The sequence below is a fragment of the Panthera uncia genome (genome assembly GCF_023721935.1).
Source record: "Panthera uncia isolate 11264 chromosome C1 unlocalized genomic scaffold, Puncia_PCG_1.0 HiC_scaffold_3, whole genome shotgun sequence".
NCBI lineage: Eukaryota > Metazoa > Chordata > Mammalia > Carnivora > Felidae > Panthera > Panthera uncia.
This window is the reverse complement of record NW_026057584.1, coordinates 21027546-21045634: the sequence shown is the minus strand read 5'-3', so window position 1 is coordinate 21045634 and position 18089 is coordinate 21027546. Positions and strand designations below refer to the sequence as shown.

The following is an 18089-nucleotide window of genomic DNA, read 5'->3' as shown; positions in this document are numbered from 1 at the left end:
AGGTGGTTCCGAGGCCACCCTCTTTGTTCTCTTTTACATGTGGTAGGAATCCTGTAGCCCTCCCAAACCAAAGATCGAGGATCTCTGACCAGAAAAGTATAAAGAAATTGTATATGGTGTCTGCATCTGTGTTTTAAAACCCTTCTACCTTTTCCACAGTGTCTGGCGCACAGAGCTTTACATCCCCAAGAGCCTCTGCCCCCAATTCAGCAGCATATTTGGAATATGCTGGATCCCCCTGCTGAGGTGACAGCTAAATGTCAGATTCCTCTCTCTAAAATAAAGACCGTTTTCCCTCTGACTGAAGCCACCAAGAAAAAGGATCAAGTGCCTGCTCAGAACATTTTCCCAGACAAGTAAGTACTCGATGCAGTTGCACTGGACTTTGGAGTACTTAAGACTGGTGGTAGTCTTAGAGGAGCTCTGGAATTGAGGCTTGCATATGGGTTTGTGGAACCACACAGGTGGAAGGAAGAAACCTTTTGATGTTTGACCCTTGCATTGAAAATACTGGTTTCTCCTTTGTCTCCATTGTAGATAGATTTTATCCCTACTGTTCACCTGGAATTTAGAGCTACCTCCTGGGTTGTTGATGTTTTGATCGGCCTCACATTCTTGGTAGTTTATGTTTAATGGGAAGGCTAAACAGTTTTTGAACATCCAAGACTAACTTTTACTGTTTTTCTTTGTTTCTTACTTTCTTTTTTTTTTTTTTTTTTAGGGATCTAACATTATTTTTTTTAATGAAATTTATTGTCAAATTGGTTTCCATATAACACCCAGTGCTCATCCCAAGAGGTGCCCTCCTCAATGCCCATCACCCACCCTCCCCGCCCTCCCCCCCCCCATCAACCCTCAGTTTTTTTCTCAGTTTTTAAGAGTCTCTTATGGTTTGGCTCCCTCCCTCTCTTTTTTTTTCCCCCTTCCCCTCCCCCATGGTCTTCTGTTAAGTTTCTCAGAATCCACATAAGAGTGAAAACATATGGTATCTGTCTTTCTCTGTATGACTTATTTCACTTAGCATAACACTCTCCAGTTCCATCCGCATTGCTACAAAAGGCCAGATTTCATTCTTTCTCATTGCCAAGTAGTATTCCATTGTGTATGTAAACCACAACTTCTCTATCCATTCATCAGTTGATGGACATTTAGGCTCTTTCCATCATTTGGCTATTGTTGAAAGTGCTGCTATAAACATTGGGGTACAAGTGCCCCTCTGCATCAGCACTCCTGTATTCCTTGGGTAGATTCCTAGCAGTGCTATTGCTGGGTCATAGGGTAGATCTGTTTTAAAATTCTTGAGGGACCTCCACACTATTTTCCAGAGTGGCACTTCTACTGTTTTTCACGTAGAGTGCTGGGGATGAGAGGGCAGGGTGAAGGTCATAAGTTTTTCAGTCAGAGGTTGGTATCAGAGAATAGCAGTGAGATTTTTGGAGGAAAAGTGGGAGGGAGGATGAAAACCTGGCTCTTCTTTAGCTTCTCTATCAGGGATGTACTTGGTTACACCAGTAGGAAGGGATTTATAGTTTAAGGACTGCAGAATGCTTTTCCTATGATCAAGCTTTCAGGTAGCTAGTACGTTTTCTCCCTCATCAGATTCTGTTCAGAATCTGTATCAGTTTCCATTCAAAGCAAAACAAAAACTGTAAGAAGTTGTTCTTGATTATCCGGAATCATTTGGGTGGATAACATTGATTTTACCAGGTGTGGCTTTGGTTATTGGTGACTTTTCTCCCCAAATCAAAATGATCTATTCATTTCTTTACAGTGCCTTCTAAGATTCAGTTTTAGACCTTAATTCTTTTTTCCTTTAATTTCCTTCCCACAGCCGTATATTGACAAAGTAAAGCATATTGTTTGTAAATACCCCATTGGAGAAGTATGGAATAATTTTCAGAAACCTTCACAGGGTTCTATAAATTGTTAATTTAGTGAATTATCTTCCAAGTTGAATGGAAAGCTTTGCGTGTACTGTGACCTTTTAGAGGTTAATACCCCGAGCTTTGCCAGAATTGGAAAAAAAAAAAAAAAAAAAAAAGAATCATGGGATTGGTATAGTGTACCATATGCATTCCTAACACATGCTGGAGAGTTTTATGGTTTTTGTAGTCTGTCATGCCTTCTTCTGCAAAGAAAGACTCACTAAAAATCCACTTTCCCTCTGCTGTCCTCATCCACCTGTATCCCTCTGGGTTAGGATTTCAGAACAGCTCAATACAATTCTGAGTCCTTTTCTTCCCTTGACAGCCTTGCCGTAGCCTCGCTGCAGTCATGTGGCTGTTCTCTCTCTGTATTAAAGCTCCAGTTCATGATCTTGATTACCTTCTGGTGTTGTGGGAAAGAAATGGGCCGTTTTCCCCTCCTCCCGTTGATTAAAATGTAAATTAGCTGGTTAAAAAACACACCACATAGGCCCAAAAGACTGTTGTTCTGTGATTTTGATCCCTGCAGTGATTACACCTTCATCCCTGCTCCTCATGCTCACTCTTTCAGGAAGCCCCAGTGTACGGGCTTCTTGTTCTTTGCTCCCACAGTGGTTTGCGACATAGCCAAGTAACCAGCCCGGGAATTATCTCGGTCACACACACCTACTCACACTCCTATTCTCTACCCTTTCTTCTCGGAAGTCTTACGGGTTTTTAAGAGCTGCAGAAATGACGCATTGAACAAATATTTATTGAGGCCCGTAGGTGGGAACTCTTGTATTCAAGAGGAATGACTCCCTTCTGCAGGGATCTTAAAACCCCTCAATTTTAATGACAAGGCTCCAATCAGCTTTAGAGGCGGTCTCCCAAAGGGGGAAAAATTGCTAACAACTGGCTATGTTTTTGTGTATTTTCAGCATCTCCATGTCCCAGGTACATATTTCCGTCATAGAGGTGAGGGGCAAATATCTGTTCAGGAAGTGTCAGAGGCCAAAACAAGAGTCTTGAACTGGAAATCATCAGTTTTTATTCCAGCTATGTCACTCTTGATCTGATTTTGGTTAAATAATCTCACCTTTAGGAGAATTTCTCCATCTAAAAACAGCCTCATCTCAAGAGATATTATAACAGTGAAATCACGGATATTGAAGCAGTTTGAAGGCAGTAGTCAGAACCCAAAGCAATAACAGTATCATTATCCATTAAAATATGGACTGTTTGAGAAGATCTAGTATTCACGCTGGACCTGTTGAATCCCGAATATCAGGAGTGATTTCTTCATTTGAAGAAGATAAGAGCACCTTGTGACATTGCAGTCCAAAAATGTATTCGTGCCCTTATCGTCTACAGCATTGTTTCCCTTAATGTTGCTGCATACCCCTGAAATGAAAATGTCATCTCTTGGACAGGGAACTTAAACGTGAGAATTAGGACATTGGAGGTCTAATCCTGTTTGTGCAACTAAACTCGTATGTGCCCCTGATGCCTTTTTGTCTCTATGCTCAATAGTCTAAACTTTTCTATTCAAGTCTGCTAAGACTCCTCCCCACTTACCTCCGCGACCAGCCGCACCTGGTTACTGGTTTAGACTCTAGAGTCAGACATGTGAGTTGGTCCCCTCACTCTGCAGTGTGACCTTAGGCCCAACTTGCTTATCCACCCTCAGCTCCAGTTTCCCGGTGGGTGACCAGGGATACTAGAAATAGCTCTCATGGAGTTGTCACGCGGGTTCATTGAGTAAGACGTGCCGTTGGCAGCTGTGTGTCTAGAACCCAACACAGTGCCTAACACATAGTAAGCGTACAGTGTTTGTGTGGAACCGATTTACAAACTGCTCATCACGTCCTGGGCACATCTGTGGCAACTACGGCAGTGATGAAGATGGTGATAATGGTGTCGTGGGGAAAATCGAGGCCCGGTAGGTGGGGATGCCTCAGTTTTCTGGCCCGTCTCCCATATACCTGTTTTGCATCTGCCTTCACTTCCTCTTTCCTGTCTCAGTGGAATGGGGTACATCATCCTGTCCAAAGTCAGACTTTTGCCTGTGTCCTGAGATGCCATCTTCTGTCTCATCTGGTACCTTCATCCACTAATAATTTCTTCCCTCTTTCTGTATTTTTATCTTCTCCCTCCATACCAGCTCCTTTGTCCTCACGTGTTAACATCGTATTTCTTTTCTATAAAACGAAATACAGGCATCCCCTCAACTTTCTCCCTCAGACTGCTACCTGTTTCCATCTTCTTTCCTTCCGTGAGCTAGGCTTATTGGAACCATAGTCCACACTGCTGCTTTTCCCAGCTACCGCCACTTCCCTGAAACCTTCAGGAAGGTTTAACTTCCACGTCTCCAGATTTTCCTTTCTAAGCCTTTGCAGCTTCATCTCAGATTCCTCTGGGGTCTGCTTTCTTCCCCCCACCAACCTTAAATGTTCTGTTCTGAAGGACTCCTCAGAAAGAGCTGACATGTATTGGACATGGGTACGTGCTGAGTGCTCCACATGTGTTACCCGTGTGGGCTGTCTTGACCGTCCTGTGGAGTAGATTCTTCTGTTAACCTCCTCTTAAAGCCGAGGACACCGAGGCTTAGAGAAGATAAGACACTTGCCCAAGACCACAGCGGGTTAGGTGTTGGAGAAAGGATTTCCATGCGCACAGCCTGACTCCAGAGCTTGCCTTCTCAATCATTATGCCTTATCGCCTTAGCAGTGCGTGTCCTAAGACCTTTTATTATTTTATGTACATGTCTTCAAGAACTACGAAATATCTGCCCACTCTAATATGTTTCCATCCTGTTTTCTGGACCTCTGAGGTGTCTATAGATCCCTCAAGTTCAGTGTGTCCAGAAATGACTTCATCATCTTCCATCTCCTCCCGTGCTGCCTTCAAAGCCCTGTTCATGCTGTTCTTCTCTGTTTCGGTGACTGACAACTAATTTCCAGGGAGTCAAACCTTTCCTTTACTTTCCATGTCTGATTGGTTTACCAAGTTATGTTAGATTTACCTCAAATCTCCTCCTTTCGCCTCAAGTTAGTATAGTGGCTGATAGCATTGATTTTGCAGTCAGGTAGAGATGGATCAAAATCGAAGTGTTTCCTTTCAGTGGTGGTTAAAATTGGCAAGCTGCTCAGTGTTGAGTGGCAGTAACAAATACCCACCTTTCAGGAGGCTGTACAGGAGAAGGGCTGGGAGTACAGAATTAATTGTGGACCCCCTTAACTAATGTGTGCTTCTAGACAAGGTCAGGCCCTTTTGAACCTTGGTTTGTTCATTCGTAAAAGGTCAATAATAATAGCTAATTCATAGTGTCATTGTGATATTTAACTGAGGCTTTTTTTTTAATTAAAAAAAATTTTTTTAAGTTTATTTTGAGAGAGAGAGGGAGAGAGCATGCGTGCACACGCACAAGTTGGGGAGGGGCAGAGAGAAGGAGAGACCGAATTCCAAGCAGGCTCCACGCCATCAGCACAGAGCCTAATATGGGGCTCAAAATCATAAACTGTGAGATCGTGACCTGAACTGAGATCAAGAGTCAGACAATTAACCGACTGTGCCACCCAGGCGCCCCTGAGGTATTTTAAATATGCTTAGCATAGTGACTGGCAAGTGGCAAAAGTTAAAACAAAAAAAGTTAGCTCTTATTAGCATCTCAAATTGCCACTGCTCTTCTGTAGGCCTCAGTTTAGCCTGCTTTCTGAGATGACCCCTTGACTGATCTCCCTCATTCAAGTCTTACCTGTTTCCAGTCCATTCTGCATTTGCTGAGTGATTTTCAAAAAAACAAATCTGATCACATTCCTTCCTTGCTTAAAATTCTTTAATGCAATGTTCCTTAATCTTTGTGTGTGTGTGTGTGTGTGTGTGTGTGTGTGTGTGTGTGTGTGTGTGATGGACCCACTTGGTAATCTGGTAAAAACTATGAACCCTCTCTTCAGGAAAATGCCCTAACAAACTAAATTTTGCATGTAATTTCAGGTAGTTCACAAATTCTTGTCACTATCCTTGGACCCCTGGGTAAAAACTTGCTTTAGTGGCTTTCCATTAGCATCAGCTTAAGATCAAACTCTGTTACACAAGTGAGAAAAGCTAGGTAAGCAGACAGAAAAGAAGCAACTATTCATAATCCAGCTCCCTAGAGAACCCCTTTCTTTCCTCACAGTGTCTGTGTCTATGATTTAGGTACAGTGGTCCCACTTTACCCACGGGGGGACGTTTCAAGACCCCCAGCAGGTGCCTGAAACCATGGGTCGTACTGAACGCTATACATACTATGTTTCTTTTCCTGTGCACACATATATCTGTAAGAGATTAACAACAATAACTAATAATCGGCTAGAACAATTATAGCAGTATACTGTAATAAAAGTTCTGTGAATGTGGTCTCTCTCCTTCTCTTTCTCAAAATGTCTTGTTACACCGCGCTCACCTTTCTAGTGATGATGTGAGGTGATAAAATGCCTATGTGATGGGATGAAGTGAGGTGAAGGATGTAGCTATAGCGACATAGTATTAGGCTACTGTTGACCTTCACACCATAAGTCATCTGCTTTCAGACCACAGTTGATGGCGGGTAACTGAAACTGTAAAGCAAAACCATGGATAAGGGGGGACTACTGTATTTCCCGGCCTCCTATCTCACTACTTCCCAGCCTGCCCCTCCTGCCTCAGCCCAGGACAGCAACTGGCTATTCTCTCAGAGGATATGCTGCTCGCCACAGTAGTTTGTTAATTGCCTGTTTACATATTTATCTTTTTTATTTGGCTGAATTTCCTAAAGTGTTGATTACATATTAATTTTTGTACATTTACGATAGAGCTTAGCGGCCAGCACGTGGTATTAGGTAAATGTTTGACCAAAAAAAATGAGTTAAAAAATGTATACAGATTTACAAAAGACAGTAAGAAAATGAGAAAGTACAATAAATTATCCATGGTTCCGATATCCACATGCAGTAGCTGTTGACATTTGTATGTCTGCTGGAGTCTTGTGTAGATAATTTCTGTCCTCCAGAGCTCAGCTTCTTCATAGGTAATTTTGGGATGAGAGTCTTTGCCCTTTCCCACCACTGAGAGACATGATTAGTTTAATATTTGTAAAATTCCTAATAATGCTATTAAATGGTTCAATCTTGAGAATATTAACCGTATTCAAATTTTTACTACTTTCCGCTTATTGCCTTTACCTGCCCAGTCCTGGAGGATTGATATATATGTCTCTTTGTCCTTCCTTCCCTAGAACCTTATTTTGGAGGGTTTAAGAAATTCTTCATGCAATTCAACCTTGCATTCTCACAGAACTTAGCATAGCACTTTGGATATCTCATACTTCTTTTCACCATGGTCTAAGTTAATTTGTGTTTTTGAGAGACAGTAGATGAGTAGTTGATATGCTCATGGTACTTTTCATCATAGTGTTTTTCTAAGGAGCAAACAGAAGACCAGAGACAGGAGTCACTTACTAGACTTTAAACTCTATGTATAAAAAAATTAATATACCTTCAAAATCAATTCCTTCAAGAAGGTGTAAGAGTCCAGGGTTAGTCAGTGGGAAAAGTAAGACTGGGATCCAGGAGCACCATGTTTTCTGTCCCTTGGGAAGAACTGGCAAAGGTGAACTGAATGGCTGTGACTTTTTCTTTAACAGACTCAAATTCTGATGGAATTTCATGCTCCCTTGGGCTTGTGCATTTTTCCTCCATTTTTGCCATCAAGGTTTTGTGTTTATTTCTTATTCTACGTGGTGGAAAGAACTCTGGATGACTCACCCCTTTTAATGTTTCCTCGTCCCCATCCTTTTGTCTTCTTTTCTTTACTTCTCAAAGGGAAAAAGGCAAGTGGCCAATGGGAAAGATGTCAAGTAATAAAAAGTTTCAGTTCATGTTTGTGAGGCTGTAACGATTGCTTCAGTCCTTTTATCCCACTGGAAGAGACGACTCATTTTTGAAATATCATTGAATAAGCCAGCTCATACCTCATTTTTCTTTGTTTTTAGAATAACCTCTTCTTCAAGACTCATTCTCTGAAGTTAGGGCTTTTGAACGAAAACACCTCACGCTTAGAAATACTAGATCTTAGTTACTAACGTCCCTCCTCCTTCAGCCATTTCTTGACAGCTACTTTTGGCCCAGATTGATTATTTGTCTGGGAGAAAAGTCTTCATATCTCTATATGTTCATCAGCTTATGGGAGATTATGGGCAGAGTCTTTGAATTTGATTTCTTCTCCTTTGCAATTAATTTGTCCTCCTCTTGACTTTAAGGCAGGCTGTTGAAGCCAGCCAGTTACTTGAGACAAGATGTTTGATATAAATCCTTGGAATCCTCTTTCCCTTACCACACAGATGCTGGTAGACTGTTAGCATATTGCCCAAAACAGAATTAGGTTTATAAAAGAACAAATTAAAAGGCTTTTTTTGAAAGTGGTTTTTTATAGTTTAAGACTTCTCTAAGAATAAGGTCTTACATATTTAATTAGGGATTGTCTAGTAAGTTTTGACAGCTGTGAGTAGAAGCTTACAAAGCTCTCACATCCATGATGGAGAAGATGGGATAGTAGACCCAAAGGTCATCTGTGTCCGTGGAAAGCTAATAGCTATCGATTCCGGGACAGAAACTAGCAAATACTTTCTGAAGGGCAAACGGGTCTCTTCGTGAAACGCTGCATTGCCTCTCCCTGTGCTTGCGGTTCATCCTTGGCGGGGGCCGAGTGACGCGGCTGCGGATTATGACTTCTCTGGCGCTGTGAGGCACAGCCAGGGCTGCTCTGCTTCTGCCAGGCCGGCAGGAGTCCTGGGGCCGCGAGAAGGAGGCAGGCTCTTCTTTAAAGAGGGAGTAAGTGCGGCTGTTCATTTTTGACACGTGAAAAATAAATGTATACTTTACACGTCAGCCAAGTCTGGGTTTCCTGTTGTTTATTCTGTTTTGGGGGGGGGGGGACAAAACCCATTTATTTCTTTTCCAGCCATGAAGAGGGACCCGCCTCTAAAAAACTGAAGACTCAGGAAGGGGAAGCATGCTTTAGCGTCTCCAGCCTGGCTGAAGGCAGTGTCACCAGAGTAAGCACAACTTTTCCAGGGCCTTTTGGGAAGGTTGGGACTTGGGGCAGATCGCATCAGTTGTTGTTAGTCCTTTAATAAATCACTTTCTCTGGTCCTTTCAGTATGTGAACCATACACGCCCTTCCCACACTGCTTCCTTTATTGTCAGGGAGTTTCCTGTAGAATTCTCTATATGACATGTAGTACTTAGAGCACCGTATAATATGTAGCACATGGAACAGCTTAAGTGGTAGCCCTTTTTGTGGAGCTATTTTGGTTGGCTTTATTTTGCAGTTTTCTGTTTAGTTAAAATGACAGGATAAGTGGAGGTTGATGGTATGGGTCTTAGGCTCCAAATACGTAAAATTTAAGAGCGTAACTCCTCTATTTCTTTTCTAATGTACAACTTCAGAACAGGTCTTATAAGCTTAAGACTTCCTGAACCAAGTATCCTTTGACACTGAGACCTTTTTTTAATGGAAGATTTTGGAACTTGGATACATTATGTTAAGTGGCATTATTTTTCATCAGTGATTCTTTTTTTTTTTTTATTTTTTTAATGTTTATTTTTGAGAGAGAGGGGAGAGAGACAGAGCATGAGTGGGGGAGGGGCAGAGAGAGAGGGAGACACAGAACCCGAAGCAGTCTCCAGGCTCTGAGTTGTCAGCACAGGGCCCGATGCGGGGCTGGAACCCACGAACCACAAGATCATGACCTGAGCCGAAGTCGGATGCTTAACTGACTGAGCCACCCAGGCACTCCTATAATCAGTGATTCTTAAAAGTTGTCCCTCACTAGTCAAATATACTAGGCAGGATAGATAGCATTAGGGCATGCCTTTTTCCAACCTCAAAAAGAAATGCTCTCAGGAAAACTAAACATCTGAAAATTACTTGGATTTTATTTCAGTGTTTTATAGTAAAGGGAAAAAATCATGACCTTATTTGTTCTGAGAGCTTTTCTGACTGCTAGCCCAGAGCAAACTGGAAACTTCAGTACATTTTGTACCAAAGTTTACCAACCATAATAGAACCCTGTTGTCTTCTCCCCTGTGAACTGAGTGAAACATCGGGCCTTTTAAGGTTGGCAGTGGAAGGTTAAAGACCCACATGTGATCAGGAAGTGAGTGTGGCAGAGCGTTTCATCTTTGAGACGTCCCCACATAGCACTGTAGTAAATCTTTGCACAACATCTGCTTTTACTTTGGGGGGGACACGTTCAGCTTGGGCATGTTTGTATGTTCTACCAAAACTTCAGTGCCAAGGAGTCAGCAAACCGATCAACTGGCTGCTGTTTCTCATGTCATCTGCAGCGGGGCAAATCTATTCTGAACTGACCCCACACTGCAGAATCCTCCCCTTCCTAATTGGCTGGGTGTCTGGACGTACCAGCACTGTGTCACATAAAGGTTCTAGCTGAGTTGGCTGGTGATTTGGGTTGTAATACTGCCGACCTCTCTGGAAAGAAGTCCTCTTGCTTCAAGAGAGGTGAGTACAAGTACAGACAGCAGCTCTTTGGCCACAGGAATCTGCTTGCTTTTCACAGAAGCCTGGAACTAGAAATGAATAGAAAGGGCCTTGTCTTTGTCTTTGGGTTTATTTTATAAAAGCACACTTACCACATTAAGCCATCTTGTGTTGCCTGGGGTGCTGCCAGAAACAGAAGCGATCTTCAGGTTTATTGTCTGTGCCTGTATTCTAGGTCGGAAGTGTGAATCCTGCTGAGAACTTCCGTGTTCTAGTGAGGCAGAAGAAAGCCAGCTTTGAGGAAGGTGAGTGATATGCCACTGGTTATGCATTTAAGACAGATAATCAGGGTAATGGCTTTATACTCTGGATTGGGAAGTGTAGTCCTTTGTTGGTATCCTTTCTATGTAGCAACTTTCTTTCCTGGTGGACCTTTGTGACTCTCCGTTACTGGGGAGCTCACCGAAGCAACATTCTGAACACTGAAGCAACATCTGCCCCAGCAGGAAAAGAACTAACTTGTAGGTCTTTCTGTTAAGAAAACTGTTGGCCAGAGCCTTAGAGCTTATGGTTCCACTTCATTGAAGTTCTTTGGGGTCTTGTGAGTGAGCTTGGAATAAAACAGTTTTGTCATATCTTCCTATTTTCAGTGACCCATGGTTCTTGTTCGAAGCCTAAGTGTTTGAGCTTCTTTATAGAAGTCCCAGGTCACCTTGCTACTACCCTAGATTTGATCTTTCTGAAATCGCCTACATCCTCACAGTCTTCTTTTGATGAATTGTAACCTAGAATTCCATTTAGGCTGGGACTAATATTAAAAGTTTCCTGGGATGGACAGAGGGTCCAGGACCAACATTCATTCACTTGGTGGTGTTCAAGTTCTTGTTTATTAACTCTTTAAGGAATAGCAGCTGGCAGTTGTAACCCTGCTGGTTTGTGTCTACAACAGCATTGTATTCATTGTTGCCTTTCAGAGGCAGACCTGTCTGTGAGCTGCGTTTCTGCGTGTTTCCGCTAATGTGTGCACAAAACCTCTTTTCCTACTTCTTGGCCTTTTAGGGGCAAAATGACTCCTAAATGTTAGAAAACTTTATACAGTCTAGTTTAATCATCTGCAGTGCCTAGCATAGGTGTAGGTTACTTCTTAAGGGTCTGAGGATCCTAGCAAGCTGCCTGGATGTGCTGTGCTTCTGCCCAAAAGCATTCATAACCAGCTGAGCCCCAGCGCGTACAGCCTACTAGACCACGTCTTGTTGGCAGGAACGTCAGAAGGCCAGCTCAAGAGAATTTCCGGAGGAAGAGGAGCTTCGTGATCATGATAATCTATGTATGTCTTGTGTTTTGAGATGGGGAAAGAGCTTTTTGCCCTGTTAAGAACCGCCATATAGGAGAAAATTCACTTTTGAGTTTAATACAAAGCAGAACTACATCTAAATAGAAGAAGGAAATTAAAGTTAAAGTGGCAGCTTTGTGGAAGGTTTGGTGGAAACTTCTACTTTTGGGATTTCTCTCCTTCATACAGGGGACGATCAAAGGAAGCATTCACAACGTCTTACCAGTGCTGTGTTCTGCTTGGCTGCATGTTGTGACTGTGTTTGGAAGAATGCAGTGACAAGTCAGCCATCGTCTATCATGATTATGTTTTTGCAGAAAGATGGAGGCCTTCTTAGCTTTTGATTATAGGTTGTCATTTACCTTGGCCAAAGTCAAAGGACCTCCCTTTAGAAGTGACTGGTCTTGCTGGCTGGTATAGGCATGGTCTCTTCAGGGACTAAATCTGGCATCATCACAATCGTAAAGGCAGCCACTAGTGTCTGCTGTGTTCAAGTCATTGTGCTAGCATATTCTATATATAATAGCATATGCTGAGCTATTATTTGTCTCATTTACCCCCATAGCAATCTTGCAGTCATGTGAGCAAACGGAGAAGATGGTAGAGCTTTAACAGCTGGTGCCAGAATTTTCTAAGAAAAATAATTTTTTTAATTGGGAAAAATATCTTGATAACTGCTTAGGGGAGAGGCTGAGTCTCTGTCCCCAGGCTTTGGTGGTTGGCCAGTCAGGCTTCAGAGGAGAGGGAAGCTACTAACATCATAGAAGTAGAAACACTGGAGCTAGTTCAGGACAGGAGGGGATGATCCGAAAGTGTAAGAGAGGAAGTGGAATGGGTATTTATATAAGGACACAGCATTCTACGTTGTGTTCCCAGCTCACGACTGCACATATTCAGTGTCAGTAAAACTCAGGAATCCGTGGTTTGACTGTTCTATTTGGGGAAGCTGGTGAAGAGGCAGGAGTTTGGTCTGGAATTACTTCAGGTAGAGCAGAGAAAGGACCTCAGGGCATTAGAGACCAGAGCCTGAAGAGGTCAGGAGAGAGTAAATCCCTAAGAATTTGCTCGCATATCGGGAAAACCATGTTTCCCAGGCCATGGGATTGGGGATTCGAAGGAGTCTTGTGAAAATAACAAGGGCAAGTGACCTCTAGATGACATACAAGTTACAATAGGTATCATTCTCCCCACTTTACAGATTGAAAACTATAAAACTAGAAGAGATGAACTTCCCTCCAGAGCAGTCAGGGATTCGGATCCCTATCGTTTTCAAATAGTGGATTTGTCTACTTAGCTGACTTTGTCCTGATTGCTAATGCCCTCCTTTCCTATGCATTTTTGTTGTTGTTCAGACATAATAAGGTCATGTACTTTAAACCTTTGCTCCTTTTATGTTGAATGTGACTGAGTCCTGGTGAGCTGCTGGTGTGATGGTGGGATCCCTCTGTTCCTCCGGCTAGGACTTGGTCAGTGAGAGCTCTGCAGTGACCTCACAAAGGCAGACTTTCTGCAGGGCTCTGGGAAAATGGGACTGCACACTTGTCAGCACCGGTTCTGTTTTGTGGTCCTAACCTGGCTTCCCTTTTGTCCTTCTGTCCTTGCTTCACTCTCCAGACATTTTGTTTGTTCATTACTTTTCCTACCTTTGTTCTACATGGTCTACCTTTGTTCCACATCTCTACTAAGCCCCTTTGTGAGTGAAGACTCACTTCCCTTGAAGCCGAAAGTCATCCTCCAGACTTGAAGCTACCTTTCTGGTATTGACCTCCTCCGTCCCTCCCAAGGATCTGTGCCAAGGGTCAGGGAGAGAGAAGCTCTTCTCTTTCCTCCAGTAGATTTGCTTTTTAAATTCAGTTGCCAAAAGCCTGATCAGTAATAAATGGTAAGGTTGTTTCACCCTTAGAACTTGACCTGTTCATCTATTAAACTAAAACGTGGGTATTTCTTTCCATCTGGCCTAATAGTGTGGTCAGCGTGAGTATTGTGACCCTGTCGCTTTGACACCAACAGTCTGCAGTAGGCATCTACACATTTTCATATCTTCTGGCTTTCCGTGTGAGGGATATTTCTTGTTCTAAGCTTATTGGCATAGAGATGACACTGAACCCCGGGAATGTGTTCTTTCCGGCTGCTGATACTTCTGTAAGCTGTCTCTGATTCTCAGGTGCCCTTCTTTTTCTGGTTCCTTTCCTTCTCCACCCCACCCCACCCCACCCCACCCCACCCCACCATTCTGTCACTACAGTTTTACAATAGAAAATTTCTTGACCACCATTGTATACATGATAATCGTTTCTCAAAGGTGAAAGTAGTTTCCCTCACACAGTTCCTAGGTGCATCAGTGCTCTCATCCGTGGTGTCTTTTATCTGTTAATTGTGGGTTAGTGGAAGAACCTGAGGGCACAGAGTCCTCAGAGACTCCTCGAATCCGGGTTATCCACTTAGGTGAACACCCACCTCCACCAACTCTTGGAGGAACACCATGGATTTCGAACTCCCTGTCCCTTCCCTGCTTTTACTTAGGAAGAGTGCTAAAGTGGCCAAAAGATAGACCGCAGGTTAGAGGAGGAAAAACCACATTACTTAGGCCTCCAAATAATTTCTTCGTGCTTGAGATATGTCTAAATTTAGAGGTTCCTACTGAATATGAGCTACTATGTCAAGTAGCTTGAATGTACCTGGTGTATCAAAAACAGGTTCTCTGAGGACCTTATGAGTCAGAAAAGATGGATCTATGGAGACAGATAAAAGGATGGAATGTCACTGTGTTCCGTGGACCCTGTTTTTGCCCCTTCGATTATAGGTTTTGTATTAGGCTTCTGAGGAGTGACAGGGTGGTGTAGCTCTGATCCACCCGGTGGAGTTCACAGGCCATGGTTGTTGTGAAAAACGAACCTGTCAAAAGGAGCCATTCTGAGCAGAAATGGTGGACATTTACCATTGCATCTATGGACAGTAGATGTGCACATACCCATTTGATTAGGTGATTGATTAGAATCACTGTATTCTCTGGCGGTGGAGGCCTTTCGTTTTTCTCCTGTTTCCTCTCACTTTGTTTGAACCACTTTTCATCCTCAAGCTTTCTTGCCTTTGTTCTTACTTCATTCTCCTTTAGCAAATAGTATCCTTTCAGTTTGAAAGGGTGTTTCTTAAAATTTATCAACACTGGTTAGAATGTGGTAACAATTGGTGGCAAAATTACGGCATTCATAAAAGCCAAAGAGACAGTTGTTTTCAATTCCAGTTTTGTATGGGATAGCACCACCTGTGTGCACAGCAGGTTACTTACGTGTGTTAGCTATCATGAAGCAAGCCCTGAATTCTGCATTCCCAAGAGTTGAGATCTAGAAGTTTCCTGGGTGTGTGTGTGAGTGTGTGAGTGTGTGTGTGTGTGTGTGTGTGTGTGTGTTGTAATGGGTCTGATTTATGTAATCTTGGGTATGGATTATGTAACTTATAGCTCTTTCCAGATAAACATAGGAAGATAAAAATATAGCCTTTTTTTGTTGTTTTACACAGAGCTGGTAAATTTAAGGGAAATAACTTCTGTTGGATACTCTGAATGTCTTGAAAGAAGGATACTAAATACAAACAGTAACTAAAATTGTAAACATCTTCAACCCTATAAAAGTTTTCTTTCTTTTTTTTTTTAACAATGCGACATACTTTCTTAGTCCTTTCCCAGAACAACAGTGACGCATCTACTCAGGAGAGAAAACACGTGATTGTGGGTTCTACAGGGGTCCATACTGTGTATTTTTTATTCAGTAGGACACTTGTTCTTCACTGGGTTCCCTTGTGACTTGTTTAGTTTTAAACTGTTAAACCCCAGAACCAGACTGTCTGGGGTTATTTTATGTCCCATTTATCGATAACAAGAAGTCTTACTTGAAAACAAATATCCATTTATTTGGAAGTGGAAAGGGGATTCGCCATAAGGGTATGTTGGTATTTGACACGGTAATTATATAATATCAGTGACCTGGGAGTGTCTCCTGTATCTTCCTGTGGGCCAACTGAGGCCCAGAGTAGTTGACTTTCCACAGATTGCAAATGTGTGTGGAAGACACTGGATCTTATGGCTTAAACTTCTTCATTGGCTGCATACATTTCATTAGACGGCAAAGCTCTGCCCCGGAGTTTACATTTAATATAAAATTCATCAGCGAAATAATTAAAACGAAAATCTTGAAGACTAAAAGAAAAAAGAAAAAAAATACATGGCACACAAAGCACAGACTGTCGTGGACACATAACCACTTGGAAAGTGTTTTGGCTTTTCATGGACTCTCCCTAAAAGGCTTCTATCCATTCTTCCTCAGCTTTCTAAATTCTTCCAAGTTCTTGTCCATCTGTGGATCAGAAGATGTCTAATGACAGGGTATGGTTCTTGTAAAATATAGCCTGGCTCTCCATTAAGAAAGAGAGCCAGTGGGTAGCATAAAAACAACAGGCTGTTTGCTGAGGGTGTATTCTGGGTGAGCACTGGGAATTCTTCCTGAGGGCGTTAAAGGGGGTCTACGTGTGCTATTCGACAGCGTCCCTACTCTCAGCATTTTGTTCTGTCCTGTGAGGCAGAAGGTGCATGCCTTAAGCCTGTTGAGCATTTTTTCTCCTTTTTATGTCAAACAAGGAAAGGGTATTTTTCCCTCTGGCTGGAAATGTGGAACCCACATAGACGCTTTGCCCTCGTCAGAACAAGCAGACGAGCAGAGTCTGGTCTGAGGCCTGCATTTAACGCAGGAAGCTGCATTTGACCCCGGGGGGGCTGTCCTCACGGTAGCCAGGCTCTGCTGGAAGGACGCAGAATTAGTGAGGAATTAGTGACGGTGCTTCGGAGAAAGCTTGCCGTCGGAGTCCACCCTTGCAGTGAATGCTAATGGGAATGATTTGTGAGGCAGAGAGCAGTTGAAGTACTTACTCAAGGCACCTCAGTTCTTTCTCTCAACCTCCTATAAATCCTGTGCTTCTCGCTTGCGTGGTGGATGATCGTCACGCGGGGCATTGCACTTGCTTCTCCTTGAATTGGGCCGTCCTCAAGATTGCTTCCTAAGCCCAGCTGGTTGAAGAAGAAAACTGATTTCAGATTGTGCTGATGTGCAAACTGCTTTAATCAATGACTTAAAGTGACTGCTCGTGGCAAACAACAGAAGCTCTTAACCAATTAAGATGTTTAGGGAAGGATGTTAGGCTTTTGTTAAAATAGTCACTAATCAGCTGAAATGTGTTAAGAGGAGCCTAGAAACAGCTTGGAGTCCCACTTAAACGCAATAAAAGTGTTTTGGCCCTCCCCTTTCAAATTGCAAGCCCGAGGCAAAAAATATGCTGACGCAGAAAGAAGTGGCAAGTATAATTTGATACAGTTAGTCCTGTCTGTTATGCGCGTCTACATAAAACTTTTAAAAATGGCGTGCTTGTTGTTTTTTAGGCTAGAGAAGGGGGGCGGTTTGGTTCAGATGTGGAGCACAGTTTCAGTGGGGCTTGAGAATATCATCAGCATAGATGCCTTTGGACAAAGAAAAGTGAACTTCCTTTTTTTTTTTTTTTTTGCAGTTTCTTATGACATGACGGAGAAAAATCTTTAGTTAATAGTTCTGATTAAAGGCCCGTTTGTAGCCTGAACTGTGCCTCCCCAAATTTATATGCTAAAGCCCTAACCTTTAACGTGCTGGGATTTGGGTACAGGGCCTTTGGGAGGCCACTAGTTTCAGATGAAGTCATGAGGGTGGAGCCCTCATCATGGGATCGGTGCCCTTAGAAGAAGAGACACCAGTTTGTGCTTTTTCTTCTCTCTTCTCTTCCTGTCTTTTCTCTCTGCCATCTGAGAATACAGTGAGAAGGTGAATGTCTGCAAGCCAGGAAGAGAGCCCTCACCAGAACCTGACTATGTTAGCATCAGCCCCAAGAACCGTGAGAAAATAAATTTCTGATGTTAAAGCCGCCTAGCCCTTGGTATTTTGTTATGGCAGCCTGCACTGACTAATACAGGCCCATTTTCATTTCCTTTGTCAGATAAAACTGCTGAAATCTGGTACTTCATCTCTTTGTGTCTTTCGGTGGTAATGAGAAGCACTGAAACAGGATAGCCCCTGTGGGCCATTAGAGTCAGGAGCCGTTTCTCACAAGAGAAGCATTTTTTCGATAGCTCCCTTGCGTTTGGAATCTAGCAGTGTTTCCTTGGGGGCACTGAGGATAAAATCTCTCTGAGCTTTAGCAGTTACTCTATTGTGGAAACTTAGTGTCAGCATCCCCTCTGTCTGTGGTAGATCTCCACAGATCTCCTAGCTAAATTGTACTTACTTTTGGTCGCTGTTTTAATAGTGTATTGA

General features: G+C 42.8%; 1 protein-coding gene across 3 annotated transcripts in view; it reads left to right on the top strand.

The window, feature by feature from the left end:
* XRCC5 (X-ray repair cross complementing 5) overlaps window positions 1–18089 on the top strand; it is a 90115-nt gene that overhangs the window by 40106 nt on the left and 31920 nt on the right. For all 3 annotated transcript variants that reach the window (XR_007454288.1, XM_049614937.1, XM_049614938.1), the window contains exons 14-16: window positions 160–356; window positions 8886–8979; window positions 10663–10732. Coding sequence is in view for 2 of the 3 variants with exons in the window: in XM_049614937.1 (XP_049470894.1) it covers window positions 160–356; window positions 8886–8979; window positions 10663–10732 (361 nt within the window). In the remaining variant the exon portion in view is untranslated. The remainder of the gene's footprint in view (window positions 1–159; window positions 357–8885; window positions 8980–10662; window positions 10733–18089) is intronic.